This window comes from Dipodomys ordii, unplaced genomic scaffold, assembly GCF_000151885.1.
Source record: "Dipodomys ordii isolate 6190 unplaced genomic scaffold, Dord_2.0 Scaffold56, whole genome shotgun sequence".
Lineage (NCBI taxonomy): Eukaryota > Metazoa > Chordata > Mammalia > Rodentia > Heteromyidae > Dipodomys > Dipodomys ordii.
The window spans coordinates 3,533,350-3,554,028 of NW_012267272.1; the positions used below are offsets into that span (position 1 = coordinate 3,533,350).

The 20,679-nt window shown below is 36.2% G+C and overlaps 1 protein-coding gene across 7 annotated transcripts in view; it reads right to left on the bottom strand.

The window, feature by feature from the left end:
• The window catches only part of Cnot4 (CCR4-NOT transcription complex, subunit 4), a 103,461-nt gene that overhangs the window by 40,464 nt on the left and 42,318 nt on the right, over positions 1-20,679 (bottom strand). For 3 of the 7 annotated variants that reach the window (XM_013021673.1, XM_013021670.1, XM_013021675.1), the window contains exons 2-7: positions 15,731-15,995; positions 12,404-12,601; positions 8,005-8,091; positions 7,138-7,239; positions 6,351-6,476; positions 2,871-2,995 (exon numbers count right to left, since the gene is read on the bottom strand). In XM_013021673.1, coding sequence (XP_012877127.1) covers positions 2,871-2,995; positions 6,351-6,476; positions 7,138-7,239; positions 8,005-8,091; positions 12,404-12,601; positions 15,731-15,904 — 812 coding nt within the window. In that variant the 5' untranslated portion in view covers positions 15,905-15,995. Of the gene's footprint in view, positions 1-2,861; positions 2,996-6,350; positions 6,477-7,137; positions 7,240-8,004; positions 8,092-12,403; positions 12,602-15,730; positions 15,996-20,679 lie in introns of all 7 variants that reach the window. The other 4 variants (XM_013021672.1, XM_013021669.1, XM_013021674.1 and 1 more) reach the window with 2 other exon arrangements.

Here is a 20,679-nt window from a genome sequence, read left to right on the forward strand (position 1 = left end):
ATAACATCATCAAAGTGAAATTATATGATACAGACACACAGGAAAGTAGCTTAATATAGATTTTATCTAATATATATTATTTTATATATAAATATAAAATATTTGATGACTATCATACAGCCCTAAAAATTCTGATTTCATGACATAGGTAACATTCATAATAATGCATATTCATTTTCAAATGTAACAAATCAAAGTAATTTTATATATAATGGTACATATGCATTCACAGGGGAAAAAACAGGAAATATACATTGAAGGGAAAAGATACAAACCATATTTAGTGAAAATCACTATGTACTAAGATCACATAAATTAATTTTTTTCTATATGCTTTCAGAAATTTTTCACATTATCTTTGATAAAAAATAACACCTGTACATTCAGAAAATAACAAGATTATCTTAAGGAGATAATCTAAATGTTAAAAGTTCTGTTCTCAAATCTCTAGGAGTTACAAATCAGAATATGACTTTAACTAAAATGACAGTATGTAAGAGTTGAATGTATCTGAAATAAATGTTTATTACCATAACCTGTTTTTTCTCAACACTAAGAAGTGGCACCCAATAATATGGGAAATAGGAGCATATGGTTGATCATGAAAACATAAGGCTAGAAAAGGGTAAATAAAAATAATGAATGGAAATAGTGTTTGTCAATCCAAAAGATTTCTGTTTGGATTTAGCTTTTATTTCTAGCCTTGATAGAAATAAATCTCATATAACTTACTATATAGAGTAATTCTAGTTTTGCTTTGTAGATTCTTTACATAGTTATGTATGTATATATACATAAATTCACACATATACATATATACCTATATACCTACGTATAAAAGAGTAAGTGTATAAATACATGTTAAATACATCTAACATTTAAATAAACTTCACTATAAAGGGAATAAATAGGAGCTCAACTATTTAAAACATAAAATGTTTTTGAAGTAGATTATGACAATATTATCCAAGCAATTATTTTGCAAAATGGCACTCACATTACTTTAGTACTAGATAAACATGAAACTCAGTATTTAAAAGATAAGAATTAATGTATCACTTAAATTTAATTTTAATGTACTACGTGATTTCTTTTTTCTTTTGTGTCTTTTTCCCCCTATGGTTTATACCCTATTGTCACTGTGTTTTATTTTGGTACCCTGGGCATTATATATATATACACACACATATATATGTATGTATGTATGTATATATGTGTGTGTGTGTGTGTGTATATATATATATATATATATATATATGAATTAGGGAAAGGAAAGGAAGGGGAACATAAAAATGGTGAGACACAGAATAAAGGGGGAACCAATGCAACAGTGATACAAGACAATATGTTGGAAATGATCTGTACAATTTTGGGAGAAGCGGTTGCAGGGGAGGGAAAGTGGGACAAAAATGAAGGAGAGGGTAACAAGTTCGGTAAGAAATGTACTTACTACCTTACTTATATAACTGTAACCCCTATGTACATCACCTTGACAATAACTTTTTTTTAAATATGAAGACACCAAACATTAAACCTAAGAAACAATAAGATAGAATAAAATTTCAAAAATGTATAGTCACCTATTTGATGTTCTGACAGGTCATAACTAAATATAATCCCCAAGATATGAAGATCATCATATCAGAATTTCAAAGTATTAAAAATCATGAACTTATTTAGCTGACATCCAATATCATCCACTCAAAACTATACTGAGAGTGGAGGATGAAGACAACTTTTTAAAAATAAGATTCTGAGCCGGGTGCAGGTGGCTCATGCCTGTAATCCTGGCTACTCAGGAGGCTGAAATCTGAGGATCATGGTTCAAAGCCAGCCCGGGCAAGGAAAGTCTATGAAATTCTTATCTCCAATAAAACCACTAGAAAACTGGAAGTGGTGCTGTAGCTCAAGCAGTAGAGCGTTTGCCTTGAGCTGAAGAGCTGAGGGATAGTGCCCAAGCCCAGAGTTCAAGCCCCACAACCGACAAAAAAAAAAAAAGATTCTGAATACAGCATATTCTTTTTTCTCACCAAATACAAAATTGTAGTGATTCCTAGGACCAGATACCCTTGAATATTTATATACTTATCACTCTTAAATACTGTCCTCCTCATTACATCAGAGAGAAAGCTCAGCTGGGTACCCACTATCTTTTGATTTCTCTTTTTATTTTATTTTGTTTTGTTTTGGGTGACAGGGTCTCACCATAATCCAGGCTGGCCTGCACCTTTCTATGTATCCCTGACTGGCCTCAAACTCATCAAAGTCCTGTGATTACAAACCTATGTCATTATGCCCAGTCTCTTGAGTTCTTTTAAATAGTGAGCATATTCCTTGGGCAAATCACTGCAAGAGGGAAGACATCAAGAAGCTTGTCTTGAGCATAAGGTATGCTAACTCAAGTGGTAGAAAGTACCTTTTAGCAAGTGTGAAACCTTGAGTTCAAGTCCCAGTACCACTAGACAGGGTTAAACAGATTGTCTGGTGTTACCAGGGAGCAGTAAGCAGCAAATATTTAAACCCAGAAATTGTGATTTGGTAAGAAGGAATGTGCCTAAAAGAGCCAGGAGCCGGTGGCTCACGCCTGTTATCCTAGCTACTCAGAAGGCTGAGATCTGAGGATCAAGTTTCCAAGCCAGCCTGGGCAGGAAAGTCCATAAACTATTCAGAAAAAGCCTGAAGTGGCAGTGTGACTCAAATGGTAGAGTGCTAGTCTTGAGCAAAAGAAGCTCAGGGACAGTGCGCAGGCCCAGAGTTCAGGCCCCAGGACTGGCCAAAAAAAAAAAAAAAAAATAGCAGAGACAGAGAACAAAAAGAATAGACTTGGCAAAAAGATGTCTGATATTAATATCAGTACTTACGTATCATACCTCTGCAGTGGTGTCACTTTATTCTTATTCTTATCAACTGAACCCGTAGATAACTGAAGAAAATTAGGATTTAACTTATATAATTCTTGAAGCAGCTTCTGTTCATATTCTTGGTGTTTACCCGCCTAATGAAAGAAGACATTAAAACTGCAGTGGGATTCACAAAACATCTACCAAAAAACACTGAGTTACCTTCTGAATTATTTCTTAAAATATCCTAAGTAAAGCATTTTTTTCCACAAAGTCAGAGAAAGCAATGAAGAATGATGTTACAAAACTTAAAGATCAATAAAAATTAATTCTGGGGCTAGGGGTGTGGCACAAATGGCAGAGCACCTGTCTAGCAAGCATAAGACCCTGAGTTTAAATTCCAGTATGGCCAAAAAAAAAGAGTTACTCCAATAAAATTACATAATCAATATTACACAAACTAAGGCATTTTATCAACTTTTGTTTTTGTTCCAGTACTGGGGCTTTTTCATGTAAGGATGGTATTCTATCACTTGAACCATAGCTCCTCTTCCAGCTTTTTGTTGCTTAATTGGAGATCAGAGACTTACGGACTTTTCTGCCCAGACTGGCTTTGAACCTTGATCCTCAGATCTCAGCTCCTGAGTAGCCAGGATTACAAACATGAACCACCAACATTTGGCCTCATCAACTTCTACAAAAAGCTCATTATGGAGCAAGCAATTTCCCTAGCTCAACAAATTAGAATGTCAATTTTAAACCTGCTAATAAGTCTTTCATACAATTATGTTTTCCAACAAATCATTACAAAGTTTTCTGAAGATCATCCAAAATTTATCAATGGGTCTCCTGTTTTATTTAGAGGTTAAAACTGCTAACTATAGGGTTGGAGGCCTGGCCCAGGTAGTAGTGCTCCAGCCAATGAGTAAAAGTGTCAGATACTGAGTTTGAGTCTGGGTCTTAGATAATATATATATATTTTAAATATACAGAGAGAACAGTTTTACTATATTCTTTACTACCTTGGCACTAAGTCAAAACACCAGTGCCTCAAGCCTATAATCCTAGCTACTCAGAAGGCTAAGACTTGAAGGATCATGGTTTGAAGTCAGCCCCGGCCGAAAAGTTTGAAAGACTCCATTTCCAATTAACCAGCAAAAAGCTGGGCTAGAAGTGTGATCCAAGTAGAAGAGCATCAGCTGTGATGGAAAGCAAACCAAGCTAGTGGGAGGCACAAGCTCAAACCCCAGTACTAAGGGAAATGGGTCCATTTATTTGTTTTTATTCCTTTCTTTCCCCTTACCACAAATTTAAAAAATCAAAACACTAATACTTATAAACTGTAGATCGATTCAACTATTTATATCTGGTCCCTTGTTTTTGTTAATAAAGTTTTACTGGAACACAGTTATGCTCACTCACTTAAATACTGTCTGCAGTTGCTTTCTTGCTACAAAGGCAGAGTGAAGTGTTGACAGACAGTGGACTAGTTGTAACAGGAACAACACAGCTCAGACACACCAAGAAAACCCTGTGTTTAACATAGTTGGATAGCTATAGTTGTGTACATCATAAGGCAATATCACAACTGTTATGGAAGAAATTAAGCTAAGATTGACTGTGAAAGCTAATCATACACAAAAATAAATAATAATGAAATTACTTGGAATAACTTTGTATCATTTGTGTGTGTATCATGATTCGAAGGATTTTTTACTTACCTTCATGGATATTCATTATTTTAAAATTATGATTTAATCACACTTTGGAAAAAACAAAAAAGAATAAATCAAAACAAAAGGGGAACAATAATAATAGTAATAAGTGAGAGCAGTTTCAATTGAGTACAATTGTATCTTGTACACTGCACAATGCATCGTTCCCTGTTCTGGGGTATCACTTACTTGTTCATCTGGATCTATACATAAGCTCTATAGTAATCAGTTTTGAGTTTATGCAGTAAAACAAGTAAAGATTTTCTGATTTTTGCTATCTAATTTGTTCAAATTTATCTTTCAAAATTGCGAAGTGCTTTAACAAGGAAAACTCATTTCAAAATAATTTTTAAATTCAGGCAAAAAAGAGTAAAACTATGAACTGACTTTAGGAAAAAAATACAATAAGATGCAAGTTTTACACCTTTAAGACATGAAAAGCACATCAATTCTTTCTGCAGTCAATAGCTGATGAAATGTTATGGCTTTCATAGCAACAAAGAGCTCAATCTGATATCTGAATGACTCTACTGGGGCAGTTCACAAAGGACAGCTGAAATCCCATTGCAAGTAAGTTTGAATAGACTGTCTGTCCATATATTTTTCTTTTACTGCTCAATAATACTCTAACTGATATCAATTAGGACTTGGAAATTCTTTGACAGAAATTTTCATTGTCATAGTATATATGAGTAAAATATACCTGAAACTTCAGTTTGAAATGCTTCTATTATCTAAATTTCATTCAAGAATATTTCATACAAAAAGCAAATCAAAACATTTAAAATCACTTATTGAAAAAAATAAGATATACAGTACCTCATCTATCCTTGTTAAATAACTGATAGATATTTGGTTTTAAAATCACAAAGACAATACAATACTGCCAAGAAACTCCAATCTACTTATTACAATGGGATTTACTCTGAATTAATACTGTCAAAAAAGGTGATACTTCACATTATTTAATAATCTGTGTTTAAAGAAGCTCCTACCAGACTTTCTCTAGTTTAACCTGGAGAATGAAAGGTAGCAATGAATGCCCCCCACCTTCTAAATGAGAAGTATTCCTGCAAAAGTCCACAGCAACAATCTGAAGTCCTCATCTACAATAGGGAACTGCAGCATTGTGCTTTGGTATAATCCTCATTTAATATGCCGAATGGTCAACATTTTTACTTGTAAAAGCATGTTTATACTACAAATTGAAAGGAGACAGGAGAAGAGGAAATGTGAAAAAGAACATAAGATATTAAGTCTTTAATTCAGATACGGACTCAGTGGACACTTTCAAGGGAGAAATCATTTTACAAAATGTTAGGTTATCAGCAACACTGGACAGAATAATATGATCTAGAATATCCTGTAAAGAGTAGAGATTAGGGAGAAAAAACCAACAAAACAAAAACCAATTAATGACAGTATCCTAGTTGGCCTTTATTTTGCTGACATTCCCCTTAAAGTAGAATTTTCCAAAGTGTTTTCTTTGGTCAACTAAGTTCTGGTTGTACTAGTAGTACTTCCCACTTTAGAAAAGTATTAGCATATTAAAGCCTCTGAGAAGTCCTACAACAAATAGTCTATCTGTCTCCATTACTCTAGCATTTTTATTTTGCAGACACATTTTTACTGTAACATCCTGAAGAACAGACATTTTATGAAACTTTGGAAAGTGCTACTTTAAAGTAATGCCAGTTTTTAAAAGTTCAAATCCCTAGGTTTTGCTTTTGCATTTTTAGCATAAGAAGAAGTACTCCCTTTTGTGCAAAGTTCATAATTCACATGACTTTACTACCTGCATTTCTTCTTTTGTGAAGCTGGCTGCTTCATCCCCCAATTCATGTAGATACATGCAGTCAGGTTTTGGACACTGCATATTCTTTAAGAAGTAACTGCAGTATTTTGTTGTACCTAAAGATGCCTATAAGGAAGGAGGAGGAAAGAGAACTCAGAATATGAACTGACAATATAATGCGAACTGCCATGTTTAGTGTTTTTACTTCATCTAAAATGGGGGCAAGTAAGACTGAAAAAATAGAAAACTGGTATGACATATAGACAAATGCTTATGTAGAAGGGCTAACGATATTTTAGTCTATGGTTTCCAGAAACTGAATACAAGATCTTTTCCCTATACTTCAGGAGAAGAGACAGAAAAACTTGTCTATATGGTAAGTAGTTAAGCACAAAAGAAGGCAAATTCTTTTCCTAATTATTCCATCCTTTCCATTTACATAAAGCATTGCTTGGTGGGACCCTTCATTCAAATGTATTTTAAGTTCAGATATTTAACTGTAAAAAAGAGAACTTTCATCTAGTTCATGAAGAATGGGTCCATTTTTGCAAAATAAGCACAAAAACACAGGATTTTTAAAGGATCGTCCTCTAATACTGTGTTTATTCCTATTTAGTAAATAATATAGCACCCTACAGTGAGCAATAAACAAATTAGCTATCACAAGTTAGTACGACAGCCTACAACACAATCTTCAAACTGTATTAAAGTTAATACATAAATTTTATGCTGTCCTCTACAGATTATTTCTTCCCTCTTAAAAGAAGGCTCAGGAGGACCATATTACCTTAAGTGTTCTGCCATCTACCACCACATTGTTGACACACTGTATGGCCCTGAGAGCATCTTCTGACCGGATATAGGTTACGTAAGCACTGGCACTTGGACCCTAGTGAAAAAATCCCATCCCATTGTTATTAGTTTCAAAGTAAGTATCAAAAAAATACATATATATGCATATATATATTGCTATATGCCTAGCTAAGGAATCTAATAATACTTCCTTTATTACTACTACTACTGTTGTTAATACCACAGCAGCAGTCTTTTTTTAATACTAGCTCATTTAAATATAATCATATTTGAACTTTATCTGATTTTAAGTGAAATATAACATTTATAACTATAACATGGTGAACATATAAAATATCATCGTTGGCTTGACATTTATTTACTTAAATAGTCATTTAACAGGCTCATTAACTTTACAAAAAAATCTTTTAAATTTATATTTAAAAGTAAGATTTAAAAATGTGCCAAATTATGTTCTCTTGAACATAAATGTAATCTTGAAGTTTTCTGCTATACCAGTACAACCAAGATGTTCTATTAATTTTTCAACCTCTAAAAATATTAGTGACTTTAAATCACTATGACAAGTTTGCCTGATAACAAGCTTAAGTCCCCCACCTCTTTACCCCAGCACTAAAATTTTGCTTTACTATTTCCCTCTTATTCTACCAATTCATTATAAAATTCTAGAAGGGTCAAATGAATGCTAAAAATTCCCCCAGCCCACCAATAGAGGTCTCTACACTGCATAAATACTTGACCTTCAAGCTTTCTAATCACAGAAAGCTGATTTTCCTTCTGAATGGCCTAGGTCAAGCCCAGACCACAGGGAGGAAAGGTAAAAATCCCTATAATTAGTTACCTGTGAGCCTGCATATGATGTGCTATTATTGATGACAACTTTATGTATTTTACCAAACTTCCCAAAATATTCTGGTCGTTTTAAAACCTATAAAAGAAGAAGAAATAAGGCATAAACTGTCCCCATTCTCATCAACTTTATCCTTATAATGGGGACATTCACTATCCTTTGTCATTGAGAAGAAAATAATTTTTAGTTTCTAATGGACGTGACTATTAGTTGAAATTATCCTAGCTAACGTCAGGAAATCTAAAATGAGACTAACAGCTCATTCAAGCTCTTCATTGAGTAGAAACTGAGACTATAGTGAATATTATCTATTATGTTTTAATATTTGCATCAACAACCTATGGGATCTTAACTTCACAGTATTATCTAACACAAAACATAAAAAAATCTTAACTGTACTTCACTAATAAATGATCTTTATAAAAGTAATTCTCAAGACAATGACTAAAGTTAAGCTCAAGGGCAGAGATGAAGGAAGGCAGGAAGGCAGGAAGGCAGGAAGGCAGGAAGGCAGGAAGGCAGGAAGGCAGGAAGGCAGGAAGGCAGGAAGGTGGGCGGGCAGGAAGGAAGGAAGGAAGGAAGGAAGACAGGAAGGCAGGAAGGCAGGAAGGCAGACAAGGCAGGCAGGCAGGCAAGCAGGCAGGTAGGCAGGCAGGTAGGCAGGCAGGAAGGCAGACAGGAAGGCAGGGAAGGACGTAAGAAAGGAGGGAGGGAAGGAAGAAACACAAAGTTTTTACTCAAATGTGTATTATATGCTATTTTAGGACATTATAAATTTCAAATTTGACAACCATGCTTTATGATTTATCACTGTGCATATAGTTTCCTATGTCAATAAATTTTAGTATTTCTAAATAGTTTTCCTCACCCCCACTTATGCTAGTAAAATACTTTTGAGTATTTTATACCTTTTTTATACCTTTTTTTTCATATTACCTGGTTACTTCTTGGTAGTTACTGGTCCCTGTACTTACCTCACTTGAATTAATTTTGGGATTATATATGCATTCTTTTTTTTTGGGGGGGGGTCTGTCTGGGGCTTGAACTCTGGGTTTGGGCACTGTCCCTGCACTCTTCAGCTCAAGGCGAGTGCTCTACCGCTTGAGCCACAGTGCCACTTCCAGTTTTCTACTGGTTTATTGGAGATAAGAGTCTCACGGACTTTCCTGCCCTGGCTGGCTTTGAACCGTGATCCTCAGATCTCAACCTCCTGAGTAGCTAGGATTACAGGCATGAGCCACAGGCTCCCGGCTTATATATGCATTCTTTTAGCTTTCCTTATATTTACATAACCTTGGCTAATTTATTCAGTATTAATTTGATACAAAAATGTTTTCCATGATTTGCAAATACCTCAATATTAAATTCTGTTTTGGTCCTACCTGTATGCCTACTGTTCTAAGGAGATCTATTGTTCTTTCCACATAGCAAGCTCCCGCTCTACAGTCTGTAGCTTATATGTCAATTAATTAACAGTCTTTAACTTAATAAAAATAAATCTAAAAAGTATTGCTTGTTATGCTTACTATAGACAATGCTAATGGATTGAAAGGTGAAGTGATTACATTGGTTTCCAATATTTTTACATTTTATTCCTTTAAGGCATAGAAGAGCTAATATGATGACCCTCAGCTTGCTTATAGCCAAGTTTCAGGGCTCAGTGGTAGGGAAGAGAATAGTTGAAAAGGTTTTTCTGGCCAGTGGAATGTGAACTACATTTGATATTCTAACAGGCTGTATACCATCTCAATAGTAGGTTTCACAGCTAAAATGCCTATTTCAAAGGCTGCTCATAGGTTATCCTGCGTCAGCATCTCATATCACATGTCAATTTAGGGAAGCAGTTCTCAATGAAGCAAGAACTGAAGGGGAAATTTTGGAAATTCGTAGATGCTTTCACTAGGAGAGACAAAGTACCTTTGAAATAGTAATAGCATTCAGTAGATAGGAACAGGGTTAAAGTACAAGCTGGCCCTGAACTGCAGTTATGGTGTACAATTTTTGAATGACCAATAAGCATGAAGCTAAGAAGCCTATTTATAAGTAAGTGAACTTATAAACAAATTCCATATTATAAACAGAAAGTATTTTCCCAGTATTGAGACATACTGAGTTCATAAAACAATCTTATCATTAGCATCTCATAAATATATATATCTGCACTTGTAACTTTCACATTCAGTGATTCTACAAAATAAAGCACTCTCTCTCTCTCTATATATATATATATTTGGTAGTGTAAAAAGAAAATTTCAAGAACTTAAATATTCATATAAATCATTTGAGGAAGCTTTTACTTCTCCTTGATATGTATTTTTCAATTTATATATAAAGATAGAATATACAGATATAATTTCATTTTATGAAAGTAAAGGATTATTAAATATACTACTTTTTTTTTAATGTGTACAAGGAATCTGACAATGTTGAAGACCACTGGTTTATGGGAATACTTTCTGACAAACATTTGGGTATAACATCTTCATAACAACATGAGCTTGTTATAATTATATCCACACTAGAGCCAGAACAGTATTTCTGAAGCACAAATCTAGCCATATCTTTCTGAATAGCTGAGCACCCTAACGATAAAGTACAAGTTCCTTAGCCCTTTGTGATCATTACCACTTACCTTACCAACCTTATCTCTCACCACTGCACTCTAATCTTCCAGCCAAACAAATCTGATTGCAGATGGAGGTCTTGCTCTTGAGAAGCATTTGCATAGTTCCTGTGCCCAAAGCATTTTGCTCCAAAGATTACAGAGGAGTGTATACCTCCCCTTCAAGGTCTAGTAGCATCCTGTGCTTCCAAAGCACATAGCAATTCTCATACTGTACTGTTACTTGTGTAAATAAGGTAGTACTATCAGTGTATTCTCAAATGTTATACATGGTGCCTAGCATACTCCAGGTACTCAGTAAATGTTTATTGAAATGGAAATGTGTTAGCATTAAACAAAAAAGATTACATGAGTGTAAAACACTGGTGAGCCACTAAGTATTAATAAATGGCCAGTAATTGATGTGAAGCAGGCTGCCCAGGCAAGGATAATTCAAAGAATTTAAATTTTCCATATTAACACGAATGCTACAGATTCTACCTCAACAAATAAAGGGTCTAGGGAGGAGACAGAGCATACTATATACATTACCACCCTATCATATTTTATATATAATTATTAAGTGTTAATATAGAATATAAAGTGATACCTTAAAAAAGTATGCCTAAGCCAGGTATGAGTGGCGCATGCCTGTCACTCTAACTACAGAGGAGGCTAAGATTTGAATATCACAGTTCAAAGCCAGCTCGGGCAGGAAAGTCTGTGACACCCTTATCTCCAATTAACCACCAGAAAACTGGAAGTGGCACTGTGGCTCAAGTGGTAGAATACTCGCCTTGAGCTGAAGAGTGCAGGGACAGTGCCCAAGCTCAGAGTTCAAGCCCCACGACCAACCAAAACAAAAAGTATGCCTAATGGCGTGTTTAATGACTAAAGTGTCTTAGCATTTTCACACACTATGGAAAAATACAAAACCTTGGTAATAGCTGGGGGTTTGATGGATAAATGTAAGTAGGAATGAACACACTAACATTAGAATAAGTGTTCTAAGACCATGGGCAGGTCACTCAACTTCTTTGTGCCTCAATTTCTCATTTGTAAATGGAGCTGTTGTCTCTTTAAAATCTTTTACTTCCTCAAATAAAATACTCTCTCAAGCTACTACCCAGAGTTGAAACACTACTGACCTTACTTGCTGCCTATTCAGGCTTCAAGCCTACCTTATCATCTTTTCCACAGGGAGGCTTTTTGTGAATCTCTATACTAGCTAAGTACCTTACAATGTACTTCTCTTTGTATAAATGCTCCACACATGTGTAAGTACTTGAATTCTGACTTCTTTGCTAGGAAGAGTAGAATCTGTGTCTGGCTTGCTAACTAATTTACCTCCAACATCCAAGTATTTACTACATGCTACATTAAGACCTCTAGTGGGTTCAAATAAACAAGTATCAATTGATGGTCCTTACACAGCTACTGGAAAGAGAAAAGAAACTGAGTACTCATTCCACATATAATCCTTAAGGACAAAATAAAATCATTATCCATTTGTAGACTATCAGCATCAATGCAGACTTTAGAAATCTAGCTCAATTCCTTAGTTTTATTTACAACTGAAGAAACAGAGGCCAAGAAAGATTAAGAAGTACCTAAGGTCACACAACTGGTCATTGGTGTCTTAGTAATTAATAAAAAGTCATCTCTTACTTTCTGTCAAAATTAAGTATCTTCAGAGAAAGGCTACAGTTCAGAAGGGTCAACTGTTTCTTTCAAGTAAGACACACAAACAAAAATGTCAAGTTGACAAAGAAAACAGAAAAGACCTACCTCTGGGTCTGCTAGGCGCTGAGATAGTCCTACAACAAAGACGAGGTTTTTTTGCACAACACGTACACTAGCCAAATGTTTGCGATTTTCTGAGATTTTTTGTTTTCTCTCATTTTGTTTCTGTTTTTTCTCATTCTTTATCCTTTGCAATTCTTCCTGGGAGAGTGGTTTATAAACTGCTGGGTCTTCTGGATATGGCTTCAAACATAAAGAGATGTGATCATTAAATAAATAGAAAAAACTGCATAAAGAACAATTATCCAATTCTGCTATAAGATAGTTGTTACATTTTCCCTTTTTCTGATTTTTTTCAATTAGTTAAAATATTTATTTAATACAATTTAAATAATTCCAACACTTACAGGAGGATTCAAGCATCTATGGTGTTACATAAAAGTTCAAGAATATATGTTTTCTCATCTGAACTGGGTTTAACATATAATGAAACCTGTTATATGCCAGAAGAATATTGAAATCATATCTTTTTTTTTTTTGTCAGTCATGGGGCTTAAAATCTGGGCCTGAGCGCTGTCCCTCAGCTCTTCAGCTCAAGGCGAGCACTCTCCCACTTAAGCCACAGCACCACTTCTAGTTTTCTAGTGGTTTATTGGCTGGCTTTGAACCATGATCCTCAGATCTCAGACTCCTGAGTAGCTAGGATTACAGGTGTGAGCCACCGGGTGCCTGGCTATATCCTTTTTTTTTATTTTTTATTTGCAGTCTCAGTCTAAGAGGGTGAAAGATGGAAAAATAGGTAACTATCTAATCTGGCCTATGAGTTTAAATTTAGTTTTGACATTTACTCATCAAATGGCCTTAATTAGACTCTCTGCTTCAGTATTCTTTGTAAAATGAAAATGATCTTACAGGTTGATGTAAAGGTACAATTATTACTCTGCCTAACATCTGGTAACCCATAATAAATACTAGGAATTACATTGTTGTTTGACTTCACAATTCTTCTCAGAATTATGTACCGTTTTCATTCTTACTGCTAATGTCAGAGTTACTAATGGCTGAAACAGGAATCAGGTGCCTGTTTTGAGTTTTAGCCTATTCCCTCTAAAATCATGAGACCTTCTCCCTCATTCTTTTCATCTGTCGAATAGGAATTACAATAGTTGAGCCAGAGGAATTCTGTAAGAGTTAAGAGATAATATGCTTATAAAATGATTAAAATTATATTCTGCATGTACATGCATCCATTAATAATTGATTAGTACTATTAGTAAATATTGCTAATGGTAAACAGGGTTTGTGCTACTGTTTCCTTCTTGAAACTGAGCCACTTGGGGGGAGGGGGGGAGGAAATGAGGGGGAAATGTACTCATTACCTTACTTATGTAACTGTAACTTCTTTGTACATTACCTTTATAATAAATTAAATTAAATTTTTTAAAAAGAAATAGCCTTCTGTCTTTCAGATTCCTCATATTTTCTTGTCTTTCTAGGACATCTTTTGATTGATTCTTAAACTTACTGTTTTTCTCTCTAAAATATTCCATTTTTCTTCTTTCTAAGGAGTTGAGGAAATTTAAGTAATCTCTTAAGACTGAAATGGTTATCTCTGTAACTTTCTCAAGTAACTGACTTTTTTCCAAGAGACAATTTAAAATTTGGTCCATAGCAAGATGGTAACAGCCAGTCAGGTGTGGTGACACACTCTAGTAATCCCAGCAACTCAGAAGAATAAGGCAGGAAAACCCTGAATTGAAGCTCAACCTGGGTAATATGGCAAGTCCCTGCCTCCAAGAAAAGGAAACCTTACCTTTATAACATTTCAAAGGAAAAATAAGAAATAAAGAAGAGAACCCAGGGTGAAAGAAAAGGAAAGGAAGAGGAAAACAGAGAGAAAGGAAGAGAGGGAGAGGGAGAGAAAGAGAATGCATGAGCAAGTAAGCAGATAATGGTACTCATGTCTATAATCCTACCTACTCAGGATGCTAAAATATGAAAAAAAAAATCCATGAGATTCTTATTTCCAACTAACTAGCAAAATGCCAGAAGTGGAGGCATGCCTCCAAATAGTAGAGCACCAGCCCAAAAGAGCAGAGCAAGAGCACAAGGCCCTGAGTTTAAACCTCAATACCAGCACAAAAAAGATATAAATTTCATGAAATCAACTGAATTCATAGTCCTTAGAATATTGGGTAATCAAAAAAGTCATTATTTTCAGTAAATTATTTTCTCTGAAATCACTGAAAAATTGTAAGATATGACTAATACTCTGAATTCACTTTCCATTTCCTAAAATATGTTAAGTATACTCAATACTATGTATGCATTATGTCACAGTTACATCAGATATATTTTGCATATAGTATGTACTATATGTGTGTGTGTAACTACTCATAAATATATACTGACACTTAAATGAGCAAATCTTTATTTGTGTAATATACCTTAAATACCTGTTAGATTTTTTATTTTTGGCAGAACTGAAAATTAAACTCAAGGCACTGCACTTAATAGAGAAATACTATCACTTAAGCCATGCATATGCCCCTTTTACAGAATTAGTTGTTTTCAATATAAGGGTCTGCTAATGTAGGCTATTCCTCCTAGTTGTCCTTCCCAGTGATTCTGAAGATGAGAGGCAAATGGCTTTGAGCCACTGTGCTTCACCACAGCTGCAGTACCATGCCCAGATATTGAGGTGGACTCGTGGGAATGTGTAGTATGTGTGCGAGCATACGTGCATGCATGTGGGGACACTGATACCAGGGCTTACATTTGGAGCTTCATGTTCTTGATCAGCTGTCTGGCTCACAACTGATGCTTGACCACTTGAGACAAGCCTCTAGTTTGGCATTTTGCTATTTTGGAGATAGTAACTCCCTAACTCCATTCCAGACTTTACTGGCCTCAAACTGTGATCCCAAAATTCAGTCTCCCAAGTAGTAAGGATTACAGGCTCCAGTCATGGTCAAGAGTACCAGCCTTGAGCAAAAAAGTTGATGGAGAGCATCCTTGGGCCCTAAGATCAAGCCTAGTACAACACAAAACAACCAACACAAAAAGAAAAAACAAACAAAAAAAAAAACTTGCTTTCCAATTTCATCTCATCCTATTCAAATCTATTCATTACTTCTCTACTACAAAACTTAAAAAAATGAGCACCTGAGAGGTTATATAATTTACAAAGTTAACAAAGCTAAGACTTGACACTGATTCCTAGTGCAATATTCTTTCTACTTTGTATCTTAAAGATATATGTATACATAAGTTTTTAGATTCTTTTCAAAGTAATTACTTATACTTATGAGGGAAAGAACTACACAGCTAACATTGTATAGTAAAAGAAAACTAAAAAGTTAAATAACTTACCTTTCTACATGCAGGACAAAGCCCATTTTCATCAGTGCGAATCCGATGCCAACAAAATCGGCAAATCTGGTAGCCACAGGTACAAGGAAAAAAATTGATATCATCTATCTCCAAGGGCTCCATGCAAAGAGGGCATTCCACAGGGTCTTCCTTTGCATCAGGACTGCGAGACATCTTCACGTTTATTAAACAGCAGCAAAAGTTTATAATAATTTAAGGGAGAAGGAAGTTCACCACTGAGAGCTAAAATGTAGACTTTGAAGACCTGTGTAAGAAGAAATAGTATTATTTACTACTGGGGAAAAACGTCATATTAAGCAATCAAGAATTACATTATTGCTGGGTGCTCACACTTGTAAACCTAGCTACTCAGGAGACTGAAATCTGAAGATACAGGTTCAAAGCCACAGGAAACTCTGTGAGACTCTTATCTCCAATTGCCCTCCAGAAATCCTGTGGCTCAAGTGGTAGAGTGCTAGCCTTGAACAAAAAGTTCAGGGACAGCACCAAGGCATTGAATTCAAGTCCCATGACTAACCCTCTCCCCCCCCCCAAAAAAAATCACATTACCTATTATAATAGTTACAAGAGGCTGAGATCAGAGGATCATGGTTTGAGGTGAGCTGAGGTAAAAAGTTAGTGAAACCTTAGTTCAATCAAAAGAAACTAGGTCTGGTAATACATGTCTGCCATTTTAGCTACACAAGAAGCATAAATAGGAAAATCACTGTCCATGCCCACCTGAACATAAATGTAAGACTCTATTCGAAGAATAAAAGCAAAAAAGACTGGGGGTATGGCTCAAGTGATGACACTTGTCTTGATAACAAGAACAAAGCCCTGATTCCAATCACAGTACCTCCATCCGCCCCCCCCAAAAAAATTAATGAAAGCATTTTGGAAATATTATCAAAAATATTTGGTAGAGGGGCTGGGAAGGTAGCTCAGGTGGTAGAGCGCTTGCCTTGCATGCATGAGGCCCTGGGTTCGATTCCTCAGCACCACATAAGAAAAAAGAAAAAAGCCAGAAGTGGCACTGTGGCTCAAGTGGTAGAGCGCTAGCCTTGAGCTGAAGAGCTGAGGGACAGCGTCAGGCCCTAGGACTGGGCCCTCCCCCCAAAAAAAATTTGGTAGAAAGTAACTTTTGCTGTAACTATAAAATGGATTTCAGAATAAATGACTGAAAATTTCTGCATATTATGACGAAAAGTGATAATGGCTCCTTGTAATCCTAACTACTGAGAAGGTTGAAATCTAAAGATCCTGGTTCAAAGCCAATCTAGGCAGATAAATCCAAATGACTTATCTCCAATTAACAGCAAAACCCCAAAAGCAAAGATCTGGCTCATGTGGTAGAACACCAGCCTTGAACAAAATAACTAAGGGAGAGCATTTAGGCCTTGAGTTTTGGTGCCAGTACTGGCACCAAAAAATAAAAAAGAAATTTAATGGCACTTTTTTCTAGATAAAACATTGAGGCTAAGAATGTGGCTTAATGGTAGAGTGCTTGCCTAGCATGCATGAAGCACTGGGTTTGATTCCTCAGTACAACATAAACAGAAAAAGATGGAAGTGGCGATGTGGCTCAAGTGGTAGAATGCTAGCCTTGAGCAAAAGAAGCTTAGGGACAGTGCCCAGGCCATGAGTTCAAGCCCCAGGACTGGCAAAAAAACAACCACACACATTGAGTACTAATCTATATCCCTAAATTCTAAATTATAATATATTGTAGGAAAATAAAGAAGCTCCTTCACCTTTAAAATATATAAATTATCTCACCTTTGACTTAAATAAAGCTAATGCTGCCACATAAGCATAAAAACTACAGCAGGCTAAAATGTCACAATTTATAAGACACCAGATGAAAACTAGGCTTTATTACGTACGGTGTAATTATATACAGTATTAATATCAAGCTCTTGACACAGAAAACATAGCTAAAACTGAATATACCATAAAATCTATTTACAATGAATTATATAGTTACAAGCCAGTGAAAACTTGAGAACATAAACATATCTATAAAAGTATTTCTAGCCAGGTGCTGGTGGCTCACGTCTATAATCCAAGCTACTCAGGAGGCTGAGATCTGAGAATCATGGTTCAAAGCCAGCCCGGGCAGGAAAGTCTATGAGACTCTTATCTCCAATAAACCACCAGAAAACCAGAAGTAGTGCTGTGGCTCAAGTGGTAGAGTGCTCACCTTGAGCTGAAGAGTGCAAGGACAGTGCGCAAGCCCAGAGTTCAAGCCCCATGATCAACAACAACAAAAAAGTATTTCTGTTGCAAATACTACCAAAAATGTGTAAGGAAAAGAAAAGAGAACAAATAGATCTGTATATCCCACTTAAAAATGTGGTGCCGATAGCTCATGCCATTTATCCTGGCTACTCAGGAGTCTAAGATCTGAGGATCCTGGTCCACGGACAGCCCAGGTAGACAAATCTCAAGAGACTATCTCCAATTAACCAAGAAAAACAGATATGAAGCTGTGGCTCAAGTGACAGAAGCCCAGACTTGAGCAAAAATGTTAAGAGAGAGCATAAGCCCCAGTACTAGCACACATGTGTGTGCATGCACGCACACACATGTGCGCTCTCATATACACACACACAATCTGTACTCATGTTTACATGCTAATACCAACTATGTATAAACTATTCCACATAAATTATTATTCTGTATTCAGCAAGCTTTATGTAGAAGAGCAGAAAATTGCAACAACATACTATCCATGAATAGGGAATTTAATATGTTAAGATACAGAAATAAGATAGATCTGTGTATGTTGACTGTAACAATGTCTATTCTACAATTAGGGTTTTTTAAAAAGAAGAAAAAAAAAACCACTGGAGATTGACATTAAGATACAGTAAACTCACCTTACTTGTCGATTGAGATTTTCACTAAGCATAGAAAAAGAAATGAGTAATTTTTTTTAAATTCAAAAGCAAAAGTGTGCACTTTGCCAGCTCAGCTCTCAGCCACTCCTGCATAATCACCAGTTGTAATCATTGTGTCTTCTGAGTGTTTCTCTGCCCTTGACTTGGTGAATATATGCTTTTCAAAAAGCAAATAGTACCCAAAAAGCAAGCTTAAGTTATCATATTCCCCCATGCCAAAAAGGGCACATCAGGCTTATTATTTTTATTGTGATAGTGAAAATTTTAGACTTGTTGAAAGGCAGCATATCTTTAGCAAAATAAATCAAATATCTAAAGCATTCAAGATAAAAAAAACAAACATGCTGGGCACTGGTGGCTCATACCTGTAATCCTAGCTACTCAAGAGACTGAGATGTGGGCTGGGAAGGTGGCTCAGTGGTAGAGCGCTTGCCTTGCATGTATGAGGCCCTGGGTTCGATTCCTCAGCACCACATAAGCAAAAAGAAAAAAGCCGGAAGTGGCACTGTGGCTCAAGTGGTAGAGCACTAGCCTTGAGCTGAAGAGCTGAGGGACAGCGCCCAGGCCCAGAGTTCAGGCCCCACGACTGGACCACCCCCTCCCAAAAAAAAGAGAGAGAGAGAGAGAGAATGATATGTGAGAATTGCAGTTCAAAGCCAGCCCTGGCAGGAAAAGTCCCTGAGACTCTTTATCTCCAATTAACCACCAGAAAACCAGAAGAGGAGCTGTGGCTCAAAGTGGACAGAGCCTAAGCTCTGAGCTCTAGCCCCATGATGCCCCCCCACCCAAAAAAAAGATAAAGAACATGAAATAAACTGGCTTCTCATGAGCCATTTTCAAGTTATTTTTATGGCAATATAAGCTATTTGATGTGGTTTCAAGTACCCTCAGACCCACCGTACATAAGATATACACAAATTAGAGTAATTTTAGAGTACTAATTCTATATATACTCAGCTTTTGAAGCCTTTCCTCAATAGTGATTTCCTTGGAAACTTATATCCAAGAATACCAAGGGTTTACTGAACAGGTGTTCCCATGTATGTATATTTATATGCAGACATCTGTCTATATACTTGATTGGTTTCACCAGAAAAATAAAACATGGAAATTTAGACATCAAAATGGTGGGGTTTGAGGCATGGTTTACTTGACAGAGTGCTAGCCAATGAGCAAAAGCATCAGATACTGAGTTTAAGTCCCAGTCTTGGACCAAAAAAAAAAAAACTAAAGATAAAAATGGAGGTAAAGTGGGGTACAAATGGCTCATGCCTGTAATCCTAATACTCAAGAGACTCATATCTGAGGATAGTCATTCAAAGCCCAAGAAGGAAAGACCATGAGAATCTTATCTCCAATAAAGTACCAAAAAAGCTGGAAATGGAACACTGGTTCATGTGGTAGAGCCTTGAGCAAAAAGAAGCTCACGATCAGTGCCCAAGCTCTGAGTTCAAGCCACAGGACAAAAAAAAAGAGGGATAAGTGGGAAATCTACTTTTGTCATTCAAATGGTCAAACTTTAAAAAGAGGGAAATTGGAGCTGGGAAGACAGCTCAGTGGTAGAGTGCTTGCCTTGCAGACATGAGGCCCTGGGTTTGATTCTTCAGCACCACATAAGCAGAAGTGGTGCCTTGAGCTGAAGAGCTGAGGGACAGCGCGCCCAGGCCCAGAGTTCAGGCCCCATGACCGACCCACACACACATACACACACGCACGCACACACATACATGCACACGCACAAATAAAATACAAAATAAAAGAGGGAAATTATTTTCACTTCTTTTAAGAAACTTGTGGTGATTTGTGTTAATTAGAAAAAAAAAACATGAAATGGAGTCTTTTAGTATTTTCAACAATTAGTTTTAGATGGTGAAGCTTACCTCCACACTGGCAAGGGAAACCCAGATCTACAAACCAGGATCTTCCTGAATGCCACACACACACACACACACACACACACACAGGATCTTCCTGGATGCCACACACACACACACGGGAAACCCAGATCTACAAACCAGTATCTTCCTGGATCACACACGCACGCAC